A 23933-nucleotide genomic window follows, 5' to 3' on the forward strand; every position below is an offset into this window, starting at 1 on the left:
CCCGCCACAGAGCCCTCATTTGGATCCCTTCCCCCATCCCATTGCAAGCCTCCATCTCGGAGTCTGATTGAAACAGATTCTCTGTTGCCCCTCAGTTGTGTCACCATTTCCACCTGTGCAGTGTGAGTGTGAAACACTAGGGGGCAGCATCTCACCCAGCTCTGCTCTGGTGTAACTGCACGCCGGAGGGGCAGGGTGACCGTGAATTGGGCCCGGGAAGTCTGGTCCTCCCCTTGCCTACACCTGGGAAAACTGGGAATGTTGCCATTGAAGTCAGCGGAGCAGCAGGGGTGTGAAACCAGCATGAGACTAGAATCGGGCCCTCATGCCAGCCCTCTGCTGAGCTCACTCTGTGGGGTCCCACGAATGGCACAATGCCAGCCCAGCCTGCTGGGCCAGGGCGGCAGCTTCTGCCTCTCTCCTGCTGCCCCAGATCCACTGCCTTGTGTTGCTTTTAGCCAGGCCCTTGGTGTTTATTGGAGGAGGGTTGGGGTGGCTGGTCGGTATTTATGGGGCTGGAGAAAGAAGAGCCTGTTCTCTCCCCTGCACTGGGCTGTGCCCAACAAAACCACATCTGGGCAAGGCAGGGCTGTGGCAGAGCTCGGGCTCTGTCATTACAGCAGTTCTTTGAAACATGAAGCCAGCAGCCGATTGGATCCCACACACATCTGCAGATATGAGGGGACCCGGCTGGCGCAGCCACCACCACGGCATGGGCTCGCTAGCTGCCTGCCTGACCAGCCCTGCATCCTGGGGGCCCTGGCTCCAAGAGCAGGGGAAGCACATTTACTGAATGTGCGGGAGAAGTGAGACTCGGAGAGTTTGTGATCTCCCTGAGCACGGAGGACTGAACCCCGCTGCAGGGAGTCCCTCGACTAGGAGCACTGGGGTGAGAACTGGGAACTGGCTAGGAACGATCCCTCCTGCCAGCGAGATCCAGAAAGCTATTGCAAGATCCCAGTAGGCAAAGGTGTGAGGGGAGTGGGGGCCGTGTGATCTGATGTGTGCAGCTCACCCTGTTTGCTGGGTTATTCTGTTTTAGGAGGGTTTGAGTCGATTTGATCCACCCCCACCCTCTGGGAGATCTTGTTCCTCTTTGGGGTCATGTAAGGGGGTGTCTACACTGCAAAGGGGGGGTGAGCGTACCTGTGTTAGCGTTACTCTAGCTAGCACAGGTAACAATCGCAGAGTAGAACTGGTGGCAAGGGCTTCAGCACAGGCAGGCAGCCCATGGGTTCTGTGGCCACCTTGTACTGTGGCCACTAGCCCGCACTGCCATTTTTGTGCTCCTATTGTTACCCGTGCAGGCTAGTTCCGGGGTGCTCTTACCTGCAGGGCAATCCCCCCTTCCCTTGCAGGATAGTGGGACCCCAAATCCACCCACTGGCTTTCTGCCCGGGCACATGGACAGTCCCCCCTCCGGCCTTGTCCCTTCCTTTCCCTCTGACACAGGGAGGCTCGGCAGCAACCCCCCCACCGGGCTGCTGCTCTTCGGGGCGCTATGGTGCTTCGGCCCAAGCTGTGGCCCAGAGCTGGGAGGTCTGGGATTCCTGCCCCCGCAGCGGGCGGAGCTGAGCAGGGGCGAAGGAGGGTCCAGCCTGGCTTTGTGTGTCTCTGGCTGGGAGGGTTTGTTGCATAGGATGTCTCTCTTAGCCTGCACACACACGCCCCTTCCCATCCCACCATGTCATTTCTCATGCTCTCACTCACTCCTTCTCTTCCAGGCATACAGGGAGGGGTCAGAGCCCTTCCAAAAGGGGCGACATGGCGGATTCTGACGACCCCCCCCGGCTCCATGGTGGGGAGGCCGGCGAGGCCCAAGGCGAAGAGGGCTCCCCTCAGAATGATGCTTTCCCGCTTTCGTCTCTGGCCAACCTGTTTGAGAACGAGGATGGCCCCTGCCCCGCTGAGGCGGCCCGGCTGCCCCCCGGCTCAGGGGACAGCAAGCAGCAAAACCTGCGTATGAAATTCCACGGGGCGTTCAAAAAGGGCGTTCCCAACCCCAAGGACCAGCTGGAGTCCACCATCTACGAGTCCTCTGTCGTCCCAGGGCCCAAGAAAGCCCCCATGGACTCGCTTTTCGATTACGGCACATACCGCCAGCACCCCAGTGAGAACAAGCGCTGGCGGAAGAAGATCGGGGAGTGAGTATGGCACCCCAGTCCCCTACAGGCTGCATGTCTGCTTACACTGCCACCTCTCCATGCCAAGGGCTGTGCGGGGCATCCAGCCACGAGATGCCAGCTGGGGTCAGGGTAGAGCTGGCTGGGAAAAGGAGGGAAGGAGGGCGGAATTGTGAATTGCTGTTTTAATTTCAAATGGTTTTACCTGCTCTAGAGGTGGCTGGAAAAAGGGGGCATTTTTTGAGCAAATTTTATCCAAAATTTTCCCATTTATTTTTCAAATTTTGGAATTTCCAAATGCAGCGCTTACTCAAAGTTTTGAAAAATATCAGCCGGTTCTAGCTTGGGGCATTTGCCTTTCCCACCTCACAACCCAGCATCTCTCTGGGCCAATCCAAAAAACGTCATGTCCACAAACATCGCAGAGTTTGTGAGCCTTTTTGCCCCTGATGTTTTGCTGGAGAGATCTTTGTGCTCCTGTTTCTATTATTTTCGGTGCTCAGGTGCCCTACCGAGCCACATTTCTTTTATTTTAATGCTACTTTCAAAAAAAAATCCACATTTTTGTTGCAGATATTTGGAACTGTTCACTGTGGATGTGAACCTTCTTTGAGATATTTGCAGTGAAAACTATTTATCTGAGCTGCTAAGATTGCAGGAAGCAAACACACTAAGAGGAAGAGACATGCAGAGGCAGGATGGGGTCGCTACCTTTGATGCCACAGTCCCAGCACTCAGCAAGGGCATTTTGACCAACCTGGTAATTTCTCACAGGTGTCAGCTAGTAACAATAAGGAGCATGTCTAGCATTGGGCAGCTGCATGTGGTAGCAGGCTCTGCAGTGCTCCTGTTGAATGTGCCCATTCAACACCACCTGCTTGTGTCTGGTTGAACATTTTCCATGGTCACTTGCAAAGAAGGGAGGCACTGGGGTTAAAGTCACCTTGCTGGGAGCTGGACAATAGCCAGGCCCCTCTGACCTGGCCCCAAGCAAACCTCTGCCACCCAAAGGTAATGCAGGTGGGGCAGGCCGCAGAGCGAAGGGGCTCTCCTGGGGGAGAAGGTAGCAATGAGCTGTGCAGACTGGCCAGGAGGTGGTAAGGCTGTTGCAGCAGGACTGGGAAGCTCCAAAAGCCCAAGGGATGATCAGAGCCAGGGAGATTTCCCCTCCCCTGTGTCCCAAGCAGGAGGAGTAGCTGGGATGCCCTTGGGTGCCCATCAGTGCACTGCCTCTACCAGCCTGCGGTAGCTGCTGAGACACATGAAGCACTCACTCCCTAGCTGGGAGATGCTCCTGGTGCTCCACGCTGGTGTTAGGGGCGCTGGACCTGCCTGAGCTGTCCCTGAAATAAGGATGAGATGAGCCCTGATACTGGGGGGGTGGAACCCCAGTGCCTAGACCAAAATGGACTGGAGCCGCGGTCTGGAACGGACCTTGAACCCCGGTGCAGGCTGGCAGGAGATCACGTTGAGTTAGATCTGGGGGCTGCGAGCGAGCAGCGGGATGCGGGGGAGGCCAGCGGGAGCAGGGATCAGGGAGCAGGGCTGTGTGGAACTGTCCCCTGGGCAAGCCGCGTTGGAGGGTGGTGCAGACAGCCTGGCCTGGGAGGTACTGGCACTCGCCAGGGCTGCCGGGTGCCCATTTCCCTCTCACGCGCTCCCCTGAAAGAGGGCTCTGTGCTGGGCCGTCTCACTCTGCCTTGTGCAGCCTGGCTTTCCTTGCTGGGCGTGGCAAGCCAGGCTCCAGCATGAATGGGCTTTTTAAGGAGTGCTCCCCGCCCGCTGCCTGCCAGGCTAGGCCAGGAAATGCTCCCGGGGGACATGGAGGCCCTGCCTGCCCCAGAACTGGCAGCAGGGCACAATGCACCGGTCTGTCCTGGAGAAACTCCCTGCGCTGTGGGGCTGGCCAAGCCATGGGCTGGAGAGACTCCAGCTCCGCTCCCCGGGGCTCCCTGCGCTCGTTCAGACAGCATGACGCAGCTCCTGTCCTGCTGGGGCCCTGCACCCACTGTGCTTCCTGGGGTGATGGCCACACAGGAGACTTCAGGTGCTGAGGACTGACAGGGACCCAGGACTGCTTAGTGCAATGGGACTGGGGGGCAGGACCCAGGGTTCTGGTCCCCGCTCTGGGAGGCAGTGTGTCCCCATGCTCAGGCTGTCTGTCAGATCCCTTCCTTCTGTCTTCTCCACTGCACCCTTCTGTGGCCTGGGGCCAAACCCACACCTCCGGGTCTCACTGTCCCCACATGGTCTGTAGCAAAGGGATGACAACACTTCCCCCGCAGATCCTAGGGTGAAAGGGGCTAGGAGATGAGGGGCATTGTCCAGATCAGAGAACAAGTGAAGCAGGGAAGCAGTGAAGGGAAGGGCGGGGATCAGAGGGGAAGAGACGCTCCCAGTTGGTTTAGCAGGCACTGGTTGGAGAGCTGCCATTGTGCATGGTGCTGTATGGCTTACAGAGGTAGACGCTGCTCTTGCAGATGCTTAGAACAAGTTGCCTCCCACTTCTCTCCCCCGCCCTGGTTCCTGTATATGTGTGGGGTGCGGGGGATCCTGGACTGTCCGTAGCAGCCAAGGTCCCGAGCCCCACAGCAGCCACGTGTGCACGGAGTAGCATTTGGGGCCATTGCTCTAGGATAGGGGCATGCGCCTGGATGACCCTGTGACAGTCACCTGCCTTAGATGGTGCTGGGGGTCTCCCCCTCCCCTGCCTGCCTGAATCACTTCCATTCCCAAGGGCTGGGGGTCCGCGGCAGAGACCAGCGCTCGGAGGAGAGTGTGTGTTCATGTCGCCCCCATGGGCACGGTGTGGCACCCTATATTGACTGTCCCTCCCCCCGAGGTATAACTGTCCCCCCTGCACTGCAGGAACATTAGCTACAACTGAAATCAGACCAGCAGGTCTGAAGGCCCCATCCTGCCCCCCCAAAGCGTGGCCTCTGACTTCCATGGGGGCAGGACCAAAAGCTTGTAGACATTCTCCGGTAGGATCTGGCCTGGGTGGGGTCTGTGGACGAAGTCTAGCTGCCAACTGAACCCAGATGCCATCCCCCACTGTCCCCTGAAGATGGTCTGAGCTTTGCAACCTGGGTGCTGGGCTCCCGGCAGCCAGACCAGGACTTGTCCCCAGAGCTTGGAGCAGCCTTGCAGATGAGGACACTTCCCCTTGTTCCTGTGGGAAGCTCTTTGGGGCTGGGAGCGGGGTCGATTTGTTTGTAAAGTGCCATGCCAAGGTTTTCATTGATAGCAACAATCTGGTGATCTCTCTGCTAGGGAGGTTCTCCTGGCATTTAGCCACACTTTCCCTTCCCACATATCCCCCCGTCACTCTTATTTCTGGCCCCTTATGCCACCCAAATGGTCCCTTCCAAATAGCTGGGTTGTTTGCTTGTAACCTACCAGGAAGTGCAAGCAACGGCTGCTCATGTTTCTGAGGCTGGAACCCAGCCAGGCCGGGGCTGGGGCACGGGTGAGGTTAGCTGTTTGTTTGGGTTCTTGTGCCGGCAGCACTGCCTGGGCCGATCCAGCCCTGCGAACCCCCTGGGGTGGGCAAGCTCATTCCATTGCACAAAGGTCCGGGGTTGCTCCTTGCCAGGCGAGGTGGAAATTCCTTTAATGACGCCTTGTTCTGTAAGTGGCTGATTCAGGGGAGAAGCCTCGTTCAGGCTGTGCTTTCCCCTCTGCCTAGGCCTGGTGCTAAGCTGAGACTGGTTTGTTTAGATGTAATTAGCTGAGACAACAGAGGTGCCCGAACCAGCCCGGCTTGTGTCCACAGAACTGGTCTGAGGGCCCGTATCCTCTGGAGAGTGGCATTTAGCCATCCCTGGCCTTCAGCAAGGGAGTTGGCCCACATCATCCCCACCCCGTCATCACTGAGCCTGTTTATCCTGGTGCGAAATGATGCTCACCTGTCTCCCCGGGCTAAAGGCATTAAGGTTTGCAAAGCCCCTTGGGTGGAAGGCACTCAGAAGAGGCTACGTGTTCCTGCAAGCTCGCTGTGCTGGGGCAGATCTGCATCCCAAGGCCCATTGGTGCTGGTCCTAGTGTAACCAGAGGAGGGCGCTGCAGGCTTATTACACTTTCTAGCTCTGGGAAAGGACCTAGTCCATCATCCTGCCCCTCTCTGGCCATCAGCCTGCTGCCACTGTAACTCTTGCTGGCCCTGGAACCGAGCCCTGGTCTGCGTGGCCACATGGAGCACTAACCACCTGGTTACTGGGCTGCCTTCCCAGCGTGAGGTGTGAATTCTCCACCATGGGACTGTGACTAGTGCCCTCTGGGGTTGGGGGCAGCAGGCTGCTGTGACAGCTGCATTGCTAAACCCGTTTGCCTGCAGTCTCTAAGCAGGAGTGGGTTCAGGTAGTGTTCAGTGTCACATTCACATAGTCCTTGTTGGCCAGGGGATTTCAAATAGCAGCAAGGTAGGTGAGGAGCTATCTTGTTTTGGACCAGCAAGCTCTCCTCCCCAGGAGTTGAGTCCAATACAAGATATCACTTCACCCACCCGATCTCACCGACACGGCTACAGCCGCACTGCCTGCGTGGGATTTCGGTGTGTGCAGCCAGCTAGAGTTACGTCTTCCTTTGCAGACACGATCCCTTTATTTGCAGATCCCTCACGGGGCTGGGATTCTTGGGCAGCTCCTGGAACGTAAGGGGAGGATTTGGGATTTGCTGATAGCAGCAGCGTGGAGCTGGACAGGGGCTGCGTGTATAGTTGTATCTTGGGAGATAATTGCATGCACCAGCGCTCAGGCTCGCTCTTTGGATCCCCTGTGATGCAAAGTCCTTGCCAAGCAACTGTCGGCTGGCCTCTCTCCGAGCATGCAGGGTCCCCTGGGGGGGCAGGTGGCCTCCAAAGCAGGAAGACATCAGGAAATTCAAGTGCTGATGGCCCTGGGCCCTGTGAAGCGAGGGGCAGGCCTGCAGAGCCAGGTGTGAGGGGAGGGTTGAGCCCATCCATGGCAGTAGGTGTACCAGACCTGTTTTGGTGCCGCTGTCAGGTTTTGGAAAGCTTAAACTTTAATTTAACTTAATATTTTAAAAGTAAATGTCTAGCCTCATTTCTAATGTGCCCTGGCACAGTGCTGCCTATCTGAAACAGAATCGGCCCTTACCTGTCAATGGGGTGTGTTAATTCTGAAGCCTAATGACACCAGCTAACATGTTAGCATCATTAACTATTGCACTGCTGATCAGTTTAGTAGAAACATCCAGCTATGCTGGAATCAGTGGTGTAATGGGGGGAGCTTGAGTTATGTTCCCTAGTGTGAATGCGGATGGGTTTCCTTGCATAGGAAATGAAACACTTTACACAGGTGACCAAGTATTACTGTCTGCATTTTACAGATGGGGAAACTGAGGCACAGAGCAGGGAAGCATCTTGTCTAAGCGAGTCCGTGGTAGAGTTCAGTCCCCCTGTCTTGACTCCCAGTCCAGTATCCTGTCTGCTGAGTCACACTGCCTCTTGTGCACCTGAGTAACTGCAATGCTGTGGGGCAGAGGTGAAGTCAAGGGCCAGGAGACCAGATGCCTCACCCAGGCCCCTGGAGCAGGCTGTAGTAAAGGACGTGTCAGTGGCCATGTCTGGCTCATGCACTGGCTCCTGGCCCTGTAGGCGTCAGGCCGGCGCTGGTGGCAGGAGGAGCTGTGCGCTCTGAGAGCCTCTTTGTAGAAACGGTGCCCCTTTTCCAGGAAGCAGACCCACAACCCGAAGGCCCCAGCCCCCAACCCACCTCCAGTCCTCAAGGTGTTTAACCGGCCCATCCTCTTCGACATCGTGTCCCGGGGTTCAACTGCTGCCCTGGATGGGCTCCTCCCCTTCCTGCTGACCCACAAGAAGCGCCTGACCGACGAGGAGTTTCGAGGTGAGCTGCGAAACGGGCAGCGTCAGCACCCGGCAGCTGGCCTGGCTCTGGGGCTTCCTGCTGGGGCGGGAGAGCTGAACATACCAGCTCAGGAGAAGCCAGTGGCTGTGCTGCGCAGGCCCTGTGCCCTTGCTGCAGAATCTAAAGGGACACAGCAGAGTCCGTTGGGCTGGGTGCTTCATGTGCAGTCAGCGTGGCGGGGCGTGTAGTGATGGTAAATTGGGCATGCACCCTCGATTGTGCGTACACAGCTTGGCATCCCTGAGCCTGGCTGCGCAGCCACTGCCCGTGCCCATGTGAGTGCATCGGGGCTGATGGGTTCCCCTCCGGGGAACTAGTCTCTCTTCCAGCCAAGAAGGTTTGAGGCCTCCATGTGACAAGAAACGCTTCTGAATGCAGGTGTTCCTGGGCCATGCACGCCTGGGGACTCGTGGCTGGGTGAAGGTGGAACCCCTGGAGGTGGGCACGTGCCCGCTCTGAGCTTCAGGCTGTTTCTGCCTGCCCAGCTCCCTCTCTCACAGCCCCTCCATTCCCCTGCAGAGCCCTCGACGGGGAAGACCTGCCTGCCCAAAGCGCTGCTGAATCTGAGCGGGGGCAAAAATGACACCATCCCCCTGCTGCTGGCCATTGCGGAGCAGACGGGCAACATGCGGGAGTTCATCAACTCGCCCTTCCGAGACGTCTACTACCGAGGTGGGGGCTGAGCCGTGACCTGGGACGGGGGTGGGATTCCTGGCCATGGCCAGCACTGGGCGGGCTGCTGGGAGCTCAGCCGCAGCTGGGGCAGAGCCGTGTTCACCCCCCGCCCCCCCTGCCCCCCTGCGGTGCATTGGGAGCGTGATGCCGGCTCGGCCGGGGCTGGGGCTGGGCACTCGGGGCACTGACGGGCCTGTGTGTGGTTCCAGGCCAGACGGCGTTGCACATCGCCATCGAGCGTCGCTGCAAGCACTACGTGGAGCTGCTGGTGGAGAAGGGGGCGGACGTGCATGCCCAGGCACGTGGCCGCTTCTTCCAGCCCAAGAACGAGGGCGGGTACTTCTACTTTGGTGAGTGGGGAGCGCTGCCCGGCCCTGTGCATGGGAAAGGCCATGCCCTGAGGTGGTGGGGGACCCCAGCTGGAAGAGCGGGTGGAGAAGCCACCTCCAGTGAGGGGGATGTCTCAATGGGGGGCATGGTAATGAGGCAGATCTGCCCGCCCCTCAGCCCAGCTCCCGGGTGTGGGTGCCAGGAAGTGTCCCTGTCTGCCTGCTGACTGCTGGCCTGGGAGGTGGGCTCTGGGGTCTCACCAGCTCTGTGTCCCACAGATCACCCCAAAATGAACCCCTCCCCCATGTCGGCAGGGGCCTAGAACTGACACGTTGCTGGAAAATGATGTGCCCTCCCGTGCAATCCCTTACACTCTCAGGACCCTGCGCTGGTACATACCAGTCTGTGCGGGATCTCCCAGTTGGGGGACATGACCAGTCTCACACACAGTCACGGTGTGCGTGCTGTTACACACGTGTGCAATCCCTTACACTCTCAGGACCGTGCGCTGGTACACACCAGTCTGTGTGGGATTGCCCTGTTGGGTCACATGAACAGTCTCACACGCAGTCACGGTGTGTGTGCTGTTACACACGTGTGCAATCCCTTACACTCTCAGGACCCTGCGCTGGTACACACCAGTCTGTGTGGGATTGCCCTGTTGGGTCACATGAACAGTCTCACACGCAGTCACGGTGTGTGTGCTGTCACACACGTGTGCAATCCCTTACACTCTCAGGACCCTGCGCTGGTACACACCAGTCTGTGCAGGATCTCCCAGTCGGGGGACACGACCAGTCTCACACGCAGTCACGGTGTGCATGCTGTCCCACATGTGTGCAATCCCTTACACTCTCAGGACCCTGCACTGGTACACACCAGTCTGTGTGGGATTGCCCTGTTGGGTCACATGAACAGTCTCACACGCAGTCATGGTGTGTGTGCTGTCACACATGTGTGCAATCCCTTACACTCTCAGGACGCTGTGCTGGTACACACTCGCCTGTGTGGGATTGCCCCGTTGGGTCACATGAACAGTCTCACACGCAGTCACAGTGTACGTGCTGTCACACATAGAATCACAGAACTGGAAGGGACCTCGAGAGGTCTCTAGTCCAGTCCCCTGCACTCAAGGCAGGACTCAGTATTATCTAGCCCATCCCTGACAGGTGTTTGTCCATCCTGCTCTTAAAAATCCCCAGTGATGGAGATCCACCACCTCCCTAGGCAATCCCATTACAGACTCACGCTCCTGGTTACTCCACCACTACTCAGGCCTGTACCTCTGCTCCCTCCACTGGCTGTTCGCTCGCTGCCTGGGGGAGCAGAGCAGCTGCTTCTCCTCAGGCCTCTGGCCTGGCTCCCGTAGCTGGCTGCCCGGCGCTCAAAGCCAGGTTCTGAGAGTGGCAGGACGGAGAAAGGCTGACGTCCGTCATGCTCTCTCCCCTGCCAGGCGAGCTGCCCCTCTCCCTCGCCGCCTGCACCAACCAGCCGCACATTGTCCACTACCTCACGGAGAACGCGCACAAGCAGGCAGACCTGCGGCGCCAGGACTCCCGGGGCAACACGGTGCTGCACGCCCTGGTGGCCATCGCCGACAACACCCGGGAGAATACCAAGTTCGTCACCAAGATGTACGACCTGCTGCTGATCAGGTGTGCCAAGCTCTTCCCTGACACCAACCTGGAGGCCCTGCTCAACAACGACGGCCTCTCGCCCCTTATGATGGCGGCCAAGATCGGCAAGATCGGGGTAAGGGCCTGCCGTCCCTGTCCCCCTCCAGCTGCTGCTGCACGGAAAGGGCAAATCCAGCTCCGCCAGCCCCTGTCAAGAGCCCCTCTTCCCCCACTGCCCCCGCAGCTCCCCTGGATGGCAGTGGCACCCCCCAGCAGGGCAAGAGATGCTGATTAGTGTCTGGCTCCTGGGCAGGGCTCCTTTCTGGGGTGACGGGGCAGTCTCTGTACTGGGGGAAGCCTGTGTACACGAGTGCATGTGAATGTGAATGTGTCCTTGTGCATCGATAACGACCCAGCACATTAGTCGAGCGCTCGGCTCACGGGGCAACAGGGACTGACCCCAAGTCCCTGTTGGTCCAACATATGAGAGAGAAAAGGTGGGTGAGGTAATATCTTTTATGGGTCCAGCTTCTGCTGGTGAGAGGGGCAAGGTGGGTCGAGCTGCTCTGAGCTCTTCTTCAGGGCTGGATGAGGGACCCAGGGGGTCCCAGCTAAATCTGAGTGGGACAGATTGTTACGCACAAGGGATTAACTCATGCTGCAAGAAACCACTTAAAAAGGCAGGTTTCCTTTGAGGAGGAGGGCTGGTAGGGCAGCTCTGGAGTGACCTTTGCCCTGGGCGCTGTGGGGTTTTGGTCCGTTAGCATTGTCCTGCGGGAGTTCATCTGCGCGCGCAGGGATTGGCTGGTTGTTGGGGTTCCCAATGAGCTGGATGAGACATCACATGCTGGGATAGACACGTGCAGGACCCCTGGGTGCTCTGCCACCCACCCACAGCAGGAGCTGGTTCCCCTGATCGCCTCAGGGTGCGTGGCTCTGGGGAGTGACTTCGGGCCTGGCTGGTTTGTGATTTGGTGACTGCCTCCCCCTAGCGGCTGGTCACAGTTCTCCAGCGGGGTTGTGTGTTTAAGACCTTACAAGACAAACGGCTCTGTGGCAAAGGGGTCCCTGATCTTGGGCATAAGGGTAGCAGCCCATTAACAGGCTCGGTTAATGAACCTCAGGAGTCTCGACTGTGCCACTTCCTTTCTCTACTACCTTGTACTCCTCCCCCCTCACCATGCATGTGGCGGGGTGTGTCTCCAGTTAAAGACAAGGGGGTTGTGAAAGAACAGGTGCTGTATGACGTTACTCCTCTGGAAACAGAGTGGTACAGCCGTGCCGGTCACTGCTGCACCTTTTCTCCGAGGGAGCAGGCCTTGTGGGGTCCCACTCCCCAGCACCCCCCTGGGCCGCTCTGTGACAGCATCGTAGGGGTCCCAGGCCATCATGGTCAGGCAGAAAAGTGACCCCAGGGCCTTGAGAAAATGAGGTGCTCTCCAGGATGGTGAAACAGGTGTGGGGTGGTGAGGAAGTGGGGGAAGAGCTTCCATCACACAGTAATTGCTATGAGAATATTAAAGCCAAATCTTTTCATGCTGGCCCCTGATTCTGGCTGGCTGCCACAGTTATCGGTGCTCAGCATGGGACCCTCTGGGCTGGCATGTCAGACAATCAGAGACTCGGCCCCTCTGAAAACCTGGCCTGAAGTTGGGTGCCCAGAATCAGCAGCCACCGTTGAAAACATTGGCCTGGATACTTCGAGCAAGTGGAACCACCTGAATCCAGCTGCTCAGTGCAACAGAGAGAGCAGGGGGCTCTGAGCAGAGAGCAGGGGGCTCTGAGTAGCGTGTCCTGGTACCCGGCTGCTCAGTGCAACAGAGAGAGCAGGGGGCTCTGAGCAGTGTGTCCCAGTGCCCGGCTGCTCAGTGCAACAGAGAGAGCAGGGGGCTCTGAGCAGAGAGCGTGGGACTCTGAGCAGCATGTCCCGGTGCCTGGCTGCTGTGGGCTGCAGGGAGAGCGGGGGACTCTGAGCAGCATGTCCCAGTGCCCGGCTGCTCAGGGCTGCAGGGAGAGTGGGGGGCTCTGAGCAGAGAGCAGGGGGCTCTGAGAAGCATGTCCCGGTGCCCGGCTGCTCAGGGCTGCAGGGAGAGTGGGGGGCTCTGAGCAGAGAGCAGGGGGCTCTGAGAAGCATGTCCCGGTGCCCGGCTGCTCAGGGCTGCAGGGAGAGTGGGGGGCTCTGAGCAGAGAGCAGGGGGCTCTGAGAAGCATGTCCCGGTGCCCAGCTGCTCAGGTCTGCAGGGAGATCAGGGGGTTGTGAGCAGTGTCGCTTTCTATACACATGCTGTGGGTGACCACTTCTCCCCCTATCCTCCAGATGTTCCAGCACATCATCCGCAGGGAGATCACAGATGAGGACGCCCGCCACCTCTCCCGGAAGTTCAAGGACTGGGCTTATGGGCCTGTCTACTCCTCACTCTATGACCTCTCCTCACTGGATACCTGTGGGGAGGAGGTGTCTGTCCTGGAGATCCTGGTGTACAACAGTAAGATTGAGGTGAGCGCTGAGTTGGCACCAGGGAGGCAGGCAGCAAATGGTGGACGCAGAGTCTGATGTGGGCCTGGGCTGTCAAGCGAAGGCCCATAGGCATGGCAGGCCCCTTGCAGGATCCAGCCCCCAATCCCTCGGCCATTGTGAAGATTTCAGAAGGATGCTGCCTGGCTTATGCACAGACACGACTCCAGGCCAGGCACGGTCAGCGCCACCTGTCTCCATCCCCCCGGCCGCGGGCACAGCCAGCGCTGCCCCGGCTCAATCTCTCCGGCCAAGGGCACGACCAGCACTGCCCCGTCCCCATCCCCCTGCCATGGACACAGCCAGCGGCACCCCATCTCCATTCCCCCTGGCTGCGGACATGGCCAGCACCACCCCATTTCCATCTCACCCTGGCCGCGGGCTTGGCCAGTGCTGCCCCGTCTCTATATCCCCCTGGCCGTGGGCACGGCCAGTGCTGCCCCGTCTCCACCCCCGCAGCCGCAGGCATGGCCAGCGCTGCCCAGTCTCCATCCCCCCTGGCTGCCTCGTCTGCTCAGGTGTGCGTGTGGCCTGTGTAGCCCCGTCCCCTGGCCCTGAGCTCACAGCCAGTGTGCTGGGTTGTTGCAGAACCGCCATGAGATGCTCGCTGTGGAGCCCATCAATGAGCTGCTGCGCGACAAGTGGCGGAAGTTTGGGGCCGTCTCCTTCTACATCAGTGTGATCTCCTACCTCAGCGCCATGGTTGTCTTCACCCTCATCGCCTACTACCGCCCCATGGAGGGCACGGTGAGTCTCACACACCCCGGCCTGCCAGGTCCCTGGGGCTTGGGGCAGCTGCTGTGGATCTGTGCAGGAGCAGCAGGTCCCACTATTAGTCTGTACACAGAGCTGAGCTTTCCAGGCAGTCCCTAGCGGTTCCCCCACAGCCCAGCCTGTTTAATGCCCGGGGGTTTCCCTGCCCCATGGGAGCTGCAGCCTACATCAGGGCCCTGGCAGGCCGGGCCAGGAGTCCAGGGAGACAGGCCTGGATCCCACCTCCGGCTGTGCCAGCTCAGAGCACTGGGCCCTCTGGGATCCCTGCCTCTGGCAATGGCCAGTGCCTGACCCCCGTAGAGGAAGGTGAGCCCGTCTGGGTGCCCACACTGGGGGTGTCCTGGGCAGCGTCTGGCTCCTGGTGCCTGGGAGAGGGGAGGGCTCTCGTTTCTGCCCGGGGCAGGCTGGCATGGTGCTGGGGGGGAGGGGGGAGCAGGGTGCATGGTTCTGTAGGAAGCCATAGTGCTGGGATTTCAAGGTAACGTTCTCCTCACCGTATCCCTGCTCTGCAGCCACCGTATCCCTACACAACGACCATCGACTACCTGCGCCTGGCCGGGGAGATCATAACCCTCTTTACCGGAGTCTTGTTCTTTTTCACCAATGTAAGTGGAAACCATTCATCCCCTTGTACAAGTGCCTCCTGTGTCGCACGAGGGCCTCCATGCCCGTCTACCCTCACGCAAGTGTCTCTGTGTCCCTTGCACAAGTGCCCCCACTCCCTCGGCCCTCACAGGAGTGTGTCCTGACCTCATACAAGTGTCCCCCATCCTGCCACTTCACACTTGCACAGGTGTCTTGTGTCACACACGTGCAAGGGGTAGGGCCCAACCGTGAGACCCACAAACCCCGCAGCACACGCTTCCCCTGAGAACAGAACACACCGAGCTGCCTGGCAGCGGGAGAGCTCAGCGGGCACCCACACCTTTCCCAGGAATCTCTGAGCACCCTTCCCTTGTGGGCTGTTCTGCAGGGCCGCATCTGTACTGCGCTTGGCAATTGCCCCGTGGGCTGCAGCCCCCTCAGACTGCTCCTGCCAATCTCCCCAGAGCTTCCCTGAGGTCATGGGTTGGGGCAGGACAGGGGCAGAGTGGGGTGGGGTGGGCCATGGGGTTGGGAGCTCTAATTCAGGGTATTTAACACACCCAGAAAAGTCCTCTGTTTCACTGCAGGGAGCTGGCACCCTGAGGCCCTGCTCCCAGCAGGTGTAAACTGGCTGCACTCCGTGGAAGCCAGTGGTGCTACGCCATGGGGCCACACCCACTTGCACGAGCAGGGGAGGTAGCCCCTTCCCGCTGGCGGTCCCTGTGCCGGTCCTAGTCCCTCACCTGTGGGTCTGGCTTCCTTGCACAGCAGGGGAAGGGTTAAATGCAGACCGAGATGGCTTTGCATTTACAAATTTAGGATAAAACCCAGCGCTGTCCCGATCCCTGCGGGGACGGGTGCGGTTGGAACCTCTTAGCACTGAGCCCGCTGGGCAGCTTCCTTCACCTCCCCTCCTCTGGGTGGAGCAGGGCCAGTCCTGCCTCCACGCCGGCAAGGACCCTGCAGAGATGTGCTCACTGTGTGCATCCCGGCCAGTCCCACCCTCAGCCTCCATGGATCCATCTGCCAGGCTCTGGCTCCACCTTCTTTTCTTTTTTCCTCAGCTAAAGGATCTGTTTATGAAGAAATGTCCAGGGGTGAATTCGTTCTTTATAGACGGCTCCTTCCAGCTGCTCTAGTAAGTGGCGATGCCCTTTGCCCCTGGTGTACCCCACCCAGCGCCCCTGCGAGGTCGCTAACCCCCAGCCCTGGAAATGCCTTTGGAAGGGAAGGGGCGGTTGCAGGTGCCCGGCATGCTGGGATCAGCCGTGTCTCAGGGAGATGTCAGCCCGGCCTGGTGCTGATGGAGTCTCCTTTGTAGTGGACAAAAGCGCAGAGGCCTCCTGGCATGCCGTCTCTGGCACTCTCGCCGGGCATCCCAATAGACATCCCAAGATCTCCTTCCCCGGCTGCAGAATTCTTTCCAGCCTTCACTGTGTCTGCCCCCTGCCAGGGGATGCCGCCTCCGAGGGGCTGGCTCGGCAGCCTGACATCCCTGCACCTGCGGGTTCACGTCCCAGCAAGGATCTCATCCTCCTGATGGAAATCAGCAGCCTGCCTTGCCCTGTGCTTTGTGTGGGTTTCTCAACTGAAGCTGCCAGGGCACTGCATATGGGGGTGGTGGGCTTGCTCTGGATCCCCACAAAAACACTGCTCTGCTGCCTGCCCACAGTTGGCTGGTGGGGGGACCCTGCTAAGGCACTTTGGAAGTTGCTACAGTGATGGTACCCAGTCCCATTGCTTGTACGGTGCCCTGGGATGGGACTAGCAGAGTGCAGGAGCTCAGCTGTCCTGGGCTGGTTCATTCCTGGGGCATGTTTTGATCTTGCCTTTGAATCCTCCTGCTCTTCCTCAGCTTCATCTACTCGGTGCTGGTGATCATCACAGCAGCGTTGTACCTGGCGGGGATCGAAGCTTACCTGGCTGTCATGGTCTTTGCCCTGGTCCTGGGCTGGATGAATGCACTTTACTTCACCAGAGGCCTGAAACTTACAGGGACCTACAGCATCATGATTCAGAAGGTCAGGAAGGGACCAGGCCTCTGTGTGTGTGTGTGTGTGTGTGTGAGTTCCACTATTAACACTGGGCGCTCGTTGGGGCTGGGGCTCTCTCTCAGTATGCGTCTGTGCAGCCTCCAGCACAGTGGTATCATAATGCACCTGATCGTGGTAACAGATGTACCTGGGTCCAGGGCCAGGGTCTCTCGGTGCTTTTGCAGGTGTGTACAGAGCTTTAACCTCTGTCCTGGCCAGATTCCAGGCAATCCCAGTTTTCTCCCTAAACTAACCCAGCAGTTGCAATTGGATACAGGAGTCGTCTCCATGGCCTGTCCTGAACTGCTGCTGCAAACAGCCTGAGGGAAGGGATGCAGGGATTAAGCCAATCTCTAGCTATTAGAGTTTAGGATAAGACCTTCCCGGGGGCAGATTAACCCAGTTGACCTGTGCAGGGTTCTTGTACCTTCCTCTGAGGCATCTGGTGCTGGCCTGTCTGAGACAGGACGCTTGGTTAGATGGACCTCGGGGCCAATCCAGTCTGGTAATTTCTATGTTCCTGTGGCATCTCTTTGTGCTGTTAAACAGCGGCGTGACAGGGTACTGGAGCCAGCACTCTGGTCACCTAAACACCCATTAATTCCTCCCAGGGTGGACCTGATGGGGCCTAATTAGTGGATTAGAATGTGCTAGGAGTGGACTAATGAGCGTATTGGCCCATTAGCACAGGAGGTATAAGAAGGCAGAGGAAGGAAGCATGGGGCAGAGAGAGGTAGGCTACCAGAACGGATCTCTGGGTAGAGAGAGCTCTTCCCTCTCCTCGGCAGAGACCTGAGGAGAAACTGAAGCTGTAAATGATTGTTGTGTGTGGGCAAGAAGGGGGTGGGAAGAGCAAAGGTAAATGAACTGCCCTGGGGTGTCTCTGAGTCTGTGTAGACAGCAGAAGACAGGGGTGGGACATGACCCTGTCACAGGAGGCATAGCCTACCTCAGGGATGGCTGCATTTCAGTGAAGTGGCTGCTGTGGGGCGCTCCAGGGGCGTAAGAGGCTGGCTCTGATCCCAGCACAGCTAAGCTCTGCCTCTGGGATTTTTTCAGATCCTCTTCAAAGACCTTTTCCGGTTCCTCCTGGTCTATGTGCTCTTCATGATCGGCTATGCTTCAGGTACGGCACGAGCTGTGGAGGGGATGCTAGCTCAGTGTGCGGAGTGGGGAATCTGGCAGAGAGCAGATGGGCCCTGGCATACTGCTCAGCCGAGCTGGAGAACCGTGGCCTGAGAAAGGGAAAACACTGCATCTTGGCACTGGCCCTTGGCAACCCTTCCAGGCTGTCACGCGGTGGCCGGATAGACAAAGGGCTGAGTTCTGCTGCATCAGGGGAGGGTTTATTGTTCAGATCCCCTGGAACGGGAGCTGTGAGGAAAGGCTCGTGTGCCAGTGGACAGAGATGTCAGCGCAGCGTGGCTCAAGCTGTGGTATAGGTGCTGAGTGCCCGAGCTGGCCATTCATTTACCTTCCTCTGCACCTCGGGGCACTAGTGAGGGAGTTATGCAGGGAGGCCAGGGAGTGCTGCTCTTGCTGTCTGACCCTCAGCTTTGGGAGCCTTCACTCTTCCACTGGGGTATGTGGGGAGCTCTCCAGGCTGGACTGGGATGAGGGCAGAGCGTGGGGCCCAGGTCCCCAGCACAAGTGCAGGCTCCCGGCAAGGCAGTGCTCAGCTGCGCAGCCTAACGAGTCATCCAGAGAGGTGACACTGACTGGCACCTTACCTTGACTTGGCCAGTTCTCCCAGCTAAGCCCCTGGCTGAGTTCTCTGGGGGTCTCACCCATATCCCTCCCCCCCCCGCCGACCCAGCTCTGGTCTCGCTCCTGAACCCCTGTGCCAGTGCCGAGGCCTGCAACCAAGACAAGTCCAACTGCACGGTGCCCGCCTACCCGTCCTGCCGGGACAGCAAGACCTTCAGTAACTTCCTGCTGGATCTCTTCAAGCTGACCATCGGCATGGGTGACCTGGAGATGATCGAGAGCGCCAAGTACCCCGGCGTCTTCATCATCCTGCTGGTCACATACATCATCCTCACCTTTGTGCTGCTCCTCAACATGCTGATCGCTCTGATGGGGGAGACGGTGGGGCAGGTCTCCAAGGAGAGCAAGCACATATGGAAGCTACAGGTAACATCTGGCCAGGCCTTGGCTGCCAGGGACAGACACCCTGTCAGGCCGAATGCAGGGGGCTCACTGAGGCCATGTTAAGCTGCTCACAGACTGGCCTCCTCCCCAGAATCCTCCATGCCGACTCCACGCCCTGTCCTGGAGGCACAGGAGAGGATGGCCGTTTATGGGATGCTCCTAGCATCTACGGAGCACCCAATGCACGTGGTGCAGTGGAGCCTTGGGCATGGGGAGTGGGAGCAGCTGAGGCCTATTGCCCTCCGAGCTACTGGTGGCCCCTTGGGGTTTCAGCCCCCAGGCTGAGATCCATTGCTCTATGCTCCCGAACTGCTCTATGCTCCCATCCATTAGCATGCATGCCCTGCTGAGGACACCAGGTCTGCAGCCCTGGACACTAGGGTGTGTCAGCCCCTTCTCCCAGCAGGCACCTACTGGGGTAGCACATGGGGAAGCTGTGGTGTAGAAAGGGCTCCGGGATTTTTATCACCACGTTCTCTTCCTCTGCTCAGGGACTGGACATGGAAATGACCTGGCAGGTCCCATCTGGTCCATGACCACTCTCTTGGCCAGAGCAGGAGAGTGGCCTGTGGCCTGTGTTCTCCTGGACTCTAGACTGAGGTGTCTCCGCTCATGGAGCCTCATGGGAAGGAGGGACACTCCTGCCCTCAGATACACATGCACCTTCCATCGGTTGCATCAAGTGTCACAGTCGGGGACCTAGGGGCAGGATTGGCCTGTGCTGTTAACCCAGGGAGGCGCTGAACGAACTGAGAAGGGGCAGCCCTAGGATGACTCTGGCTGTGGGGAGCTTAGCATGATTGTCTGAGCCCTTTTGGGGAGCTCAGGCAAAACAAGAGTGTGAAGCTGTGAAGCTGAGTGACACCTGCGTCCCAGGGACCCTCCCTGCAGCGCTTGGCTGGCCTTAGCCCCAGCAAGATCCCAGCCTGAGGGATATCCGAGGGAGCGTGTGACCACCAGAGTGGAGTTTCCCACACTCCTCCCAGCGCTCATTGGAAGCCAGGGGTCAGATGCCCAGCCCCCCCTTTGGTTCCAGTCTGGCTGACGGGCCTGTATGCTCCTCCCTGTACAGTGGGCCACCACCATCCTGGACATCGAGAGGTCCTTCCCGGTGTTCCTGAGGAAAGCCTTCCGCTCGGGGGAGATGGTCACCGTGGGGAAGGGCACCGATGGCACACCCGACCGGAGATGGTGTTTCAGGCAAGCTTTGGGGGCCAGTGGGGAATCAGGTGGCCAATAGCTCAGAAGACTACAAGCTCTTTGGGCTAGTGCGTCACCAAGTGCCTTCGACCTGGGCTTGGACCCAATCCCCTGGGAAGCCCAGACCCATCCCGGCCTTGGGCCCATCCTGACAACACCCATAAACAAACCGAACCGTGTGGCTAGTTAACCCCCCTCCCCAACATCTCCCTCCCACCCCCCGCAGCTCCAAACGTACTGCGAGCTGATGGGCTCCTGCGGCTGCACTGTTAAGGAAGGGCGGGTTCATTTGCAGGGGAGTGAAGGCACCCAGCGGGGGCCAGCAGTCGGTATTTAAGCAACCAGGTAAATAAGAAGGAGGGACTCTCACTCCCAGGCGTGACAGTGTTTCATGGAGTTTCTCCATTGATTCATAATTAGGCGTCGTTAGAGCCTAGTAGTTTGTACTAACGGGAAGCCAGGCAGAGCCTCTGCCATTCTGTGTGGGGCTGAATCACTAGTTGTCTCTCAGCGGCTGATTCGCGCAGCCGCGGCTCGGCTGTAAGTATGGGAGCCGTCCCACGGCACAGGCTGCCCCTGGCAGAGCGAGTCAGCAGAGCGTCCTGGGGGACCTGTAGGGAAGACAAAAGCCAGGGCCCGACTTTTCCAGCGCTCGGGAGCCAGTCTGCCAAAGGCACAACCTGGCGCCATTTAACGGGATGGGCTCCCCCAGCCTGTCTCACCCCGACGTGCTGCATGGGAAGCCTCCAGGCTGGGGTGCTTTGGGTGAACCCTGGGGCAGGGGGTTGCACTGGGAAGAACCATGGTGCCAGGCTGGTGCTAAATGAGTTGTGACAGGCCCATGCCATGGCTGGGGACTCTCATGCAGCCAGCTTGCTGGCGTTGGCTTGTCACCCAGTGTTCATGGGCTCTCTCCAGATCACTGGGGAGCAGGGACAGCTGATACGAGGGATTCCTGGCTCTGGGTACACCCCAGCCCCTCCCCCATTGCCAGGCCCCATTTGCTGGACGTAGGCTGAGCCCTGCCATTTGCTAAAGGGTCTGCCAGTGCATTGGCTGCTCCAGGGGGCTGCTCTCATCCCTGCCGCCTCTCCCATACCAGCTGCGAGCAGCTCCTTGGGGAGGGCAGCTCAGGCCTGGGAGAGGGAAAGGCAGTGACTGAGTCTCCTGCTGGTCATTGCATGGACCATGCACCTACTCTCGCACAGCCCCACTGTCCAGCGGCACTCACTCTTATCCTGCTGCCCAGATACCATGGTGATGGGCCTGCGTAAGAGCCTGAATGCAGCAGGACAGAACCCAGAGAAATTCCTGTTGGGGGGGGTGGGGCTGGGCTCCAGGGCCTGTTGCCCCACTTCCATTCGTTGCCATTGCCCGAGGGGTGCCTTCGTTCCCCCACAGGGTGGATGAGGTGAACTGGTCTCACTGGAACCAGAATCTGGGCATCATCAATGAAGATCCAGGCAAGAACGACACCTACCAGTATTACGGGTTCTCCCATACAGTGGGTCGGCTGCGCAGAGGTGAGCGGTGGGACCAGGGACCATGGACCCAGGGCACTGCTCTGTGGGAGGGATCTGGGCTCTGGGGGCAGAGGGGGGGTTGCCCCTTGGTGGCACCTTTGGGATCTCATGGGAGTTAAGGAGTCCCATGTTCACGTTCCTCCAGCATAACCTGCTTTGTGCCCTTGGGGGAGCCTCCTTTGGCTGATCTCTAAGCAGGGGGTGTTGGCAAATGGGGATGCTGGGGAAGAAACCTCCCTGCATCCCAGCAGGCGTGAAGGACGCTGGCCAGGGGCTGGCTGGGCTCAGCAGTGCTGCCCATGCTTCTGAAATGGGCGTGCAGGTGTTGGGGAGTGCGGAGATCAACGCAGTGAACGAGGGGGCTGAGGAAGCCAGCGTAGGAGCAGAGGCAGGAGGAGAGATGAGGGCTGGACGAGCCCACGGGGTAAAATCCAGACCAGGGGGTGGAGGGAGTTGGAGTTACTGTGCCAGGGTAACTGCCACTAAATGGCCTCTCCCCATCCCCGTCTGGCAGATCGCTGGTCGAGCGTGGTGCCCCGGGTGGTGGAGCTGAACAAGAGCTCACAGCCGGAGGAGGTGGTGGTCCCGCTGGAGAGCAGGGGGATGTCCGACATGCACGACTGGAAGCAAGGGCATCCCTCAGGCTGGCGGAAAGAGGACTCCCACATCTAACAGCGGGGTCAGGCGCGAAGAGAGAAGCAAACGCTGGCTCTGTCCTCAACCCGGCCTTTGCTGCCCGCCGTGCACAGGCCTTAGTGTGGGGCTGCGGGGCTGATGCGCACAGTGCAGGCAGGCAGAAATCAACCAACAACGGAGTTTCTGAAACAACCTCCCTCCCGCCAGCGGCGTGCAGCGCACAGTCGGAGCCCCCGCTCTCTCCCGGAGCCCTGCGCACGGCCCTTGGGTCTGAAAGGGCTTGTCCAGCAGGGCCCTGGCTGCCTCAGACACCAGCAGCGGTGAAATAATCATTTTGCTATTGGTATTTGCACGTGCCAAGCCCCTGGCTCCAAACGCCTTGAACCTGACAGTCATGAAGTGCAGAGCAGGTCTGTAGAGAGAAGAGGGATTTGCAGGGAATGTTCATGAGACACTCACAGGGTAGCATCTGACTCTGGCACCCCGAAGCTCTACGGTGTGCCCATGCCCTGCTCTCGTCCTGCCCATGCTGGTTTGTGTGTGCTGGGGCCCTGCTGGAGAGACCGGCCAGTGCTGAGGTGCCGTGCCAGGCCTGGCCTTGGCACACGCTCCCCTGGCTGGGCAGCAGCCAGTCTGTCAGCGTGCAGAGTGTCTCAGTGAGAGCGTCATGTGTACCCCTGCCCTTGGCACCAGGATTCCAGCTGCACCGGGAACTGCCCAGTGTCCCCTGGAGAACAAAATCTTGTGCCTAGTGAGTGGCATCATTGAGCGTGTTGTGCACATGGAACCCCACTCCCAGCCCCAGCCATGGGCAAATCTCCAGGGGCACCGGCATTTGCACAAACTCCCCCAACAATCGGCTGGGCAAGGGGACGCCATTGTCCAGCGACAGACAGCAAATCTGTCTGAGCTGCCTCCTCCCAGGAGTTGGCATTCAAGCCTAACCTTTGCTTTCTGCAAACATCAGTGCCGGCAAACCCAACCCCAGGGGTGCTCCTGCAAACCCAAAGCACATGGGCCTAGTGCAGATCCCCCAGCCCTTTCCTAGCCAGGGATCCAGTCTGGGCCCTCCACAAGCTGCAGGAGAGCCTAGAAATCAGCTTGCCCAGTGCAGGGAGGTTCCCTACAGCACGTTCTCCAGGCCTTAGATCAGCCTGTTTCCAATGTCCTGGGCAATGGGGCTCTCTCCCTCTCCCTGCAGAGGTTGCTTTCACTTTAATGCGGCTCTCTGGAGAGAAAGCCTGGACAGAGGGAGTGGTCTCTGTCTCAGGCAGCTCCCCCCCTTCACCCTGCTCTGGGCCACAAGTGCCTTGCAGGCTAATGGCACAGCTGCCCGTTTCCCTGCGCAAAGTGTGTTAATCAGTGATCATTTCCAGTGCTCGTTCCCAATACACCGCGGCTGCACCATTCATTTCCTCCCTGCGTTGGTAGGACAGGGCTCCATGCAGTGGAATCGCTGCTGTTACCCACAGGGCACCGGCTTTGTTAACGCCAAGGGGCTCATCTGTCCACGGTCTCTTCTGCCACTTAGTCCTGCTCTGACAAAGGGCCTGAAGGGGTGGCAGGGAAGGTGTGTGCTGGGGCTGTGATGCCAGCTCCTGAGTCTCCTCCCAAGCACCCGACCTATTCCAGGAGCTGAGGCCACTGAAGCTAGGTGAAGAGTTGGGGAATTAGCTGCCAACAGATGTAGGTTTTATGACTTTGTTTGCAATCAACTGAGGCATGGCCCTGCCACCATTACTCAGCCTTAGGGCTGCTCGCTGGTCTTGCCCCGTGCCCGTTGTGCCTGCTACATGCTCTTTGTAATGCATACTCTGTGACTGGGCATTTAAGTCACGTGCCGTTGTTTCTGCTCCCTGACTGGATGGTTCCCATGCTCACAGA

The 23933-nt window shown here is 58.9% G+C and overlaps 1 protein-coding gene across 4 annotated transcripts; it reads left to right on the forward strand.

The window, feature by feature from the left end:
- Nucleotides 1–1764: 1764 nt before the first annotated feature.
- On the forward strand, nt 1765–22632 carry TRPV4 (transient receptor potential cation channel subfamily V member 4). 4 transcript variants are annotated; one of them, XM_032805411.1, is made up of 15 exons: nt 1765–2144; nt 7818–7990; nt 8531–8683; nt 8896–9036; nt 10470–10768; nt 12950–13129; nt 13736–13894; nt 14434–14526; nt 15571–15644; nt 16362–16527; nt 17599–17665; nt 18356–18672; nt 19763–19890; nt 21292–21413; nt 21928–22632. In XM_032805411.1, the coding sequence occupies exons 1-15, from the start codon at nt 1765–1767 to the stop codon at nt 22083–22085; spliced, it is 2610 nt and encodes an 869-aa protein (XP_032661302.1). In that variant the 3' UTR covers nt 22086–22632. The 4 variants fall into 4 exon arrangements, with proteins under 4 accessions (XP_032661302.1, XP_074916209.1, XP_074916208.1 ...); XM_075060108.1 differs by lacking the exon at nt 12950–13129; XM_075060107.1 differs by lacking the exon at nt 8896–9036.
- Nucleotides 22633–23933: the final 1301 nt, after the last annotated feature.

Source organism: Chelonoidis abingdonii, chromosome 22 (genome assembly GCF_003597395.2).
Source record: "Chelonoidis abingdonii isolate Lonesome George chromosome 22, CheloAbing_2.0, whole genome shotgun sequence".
In the NCBI taxonomy this organism is placed as follows: domain Eukaryota; kingdom Metazoa; phylum Chordata; order Testudines; family Testudinidae; genus Chelonoidis; species Chelonoidis abingdonii.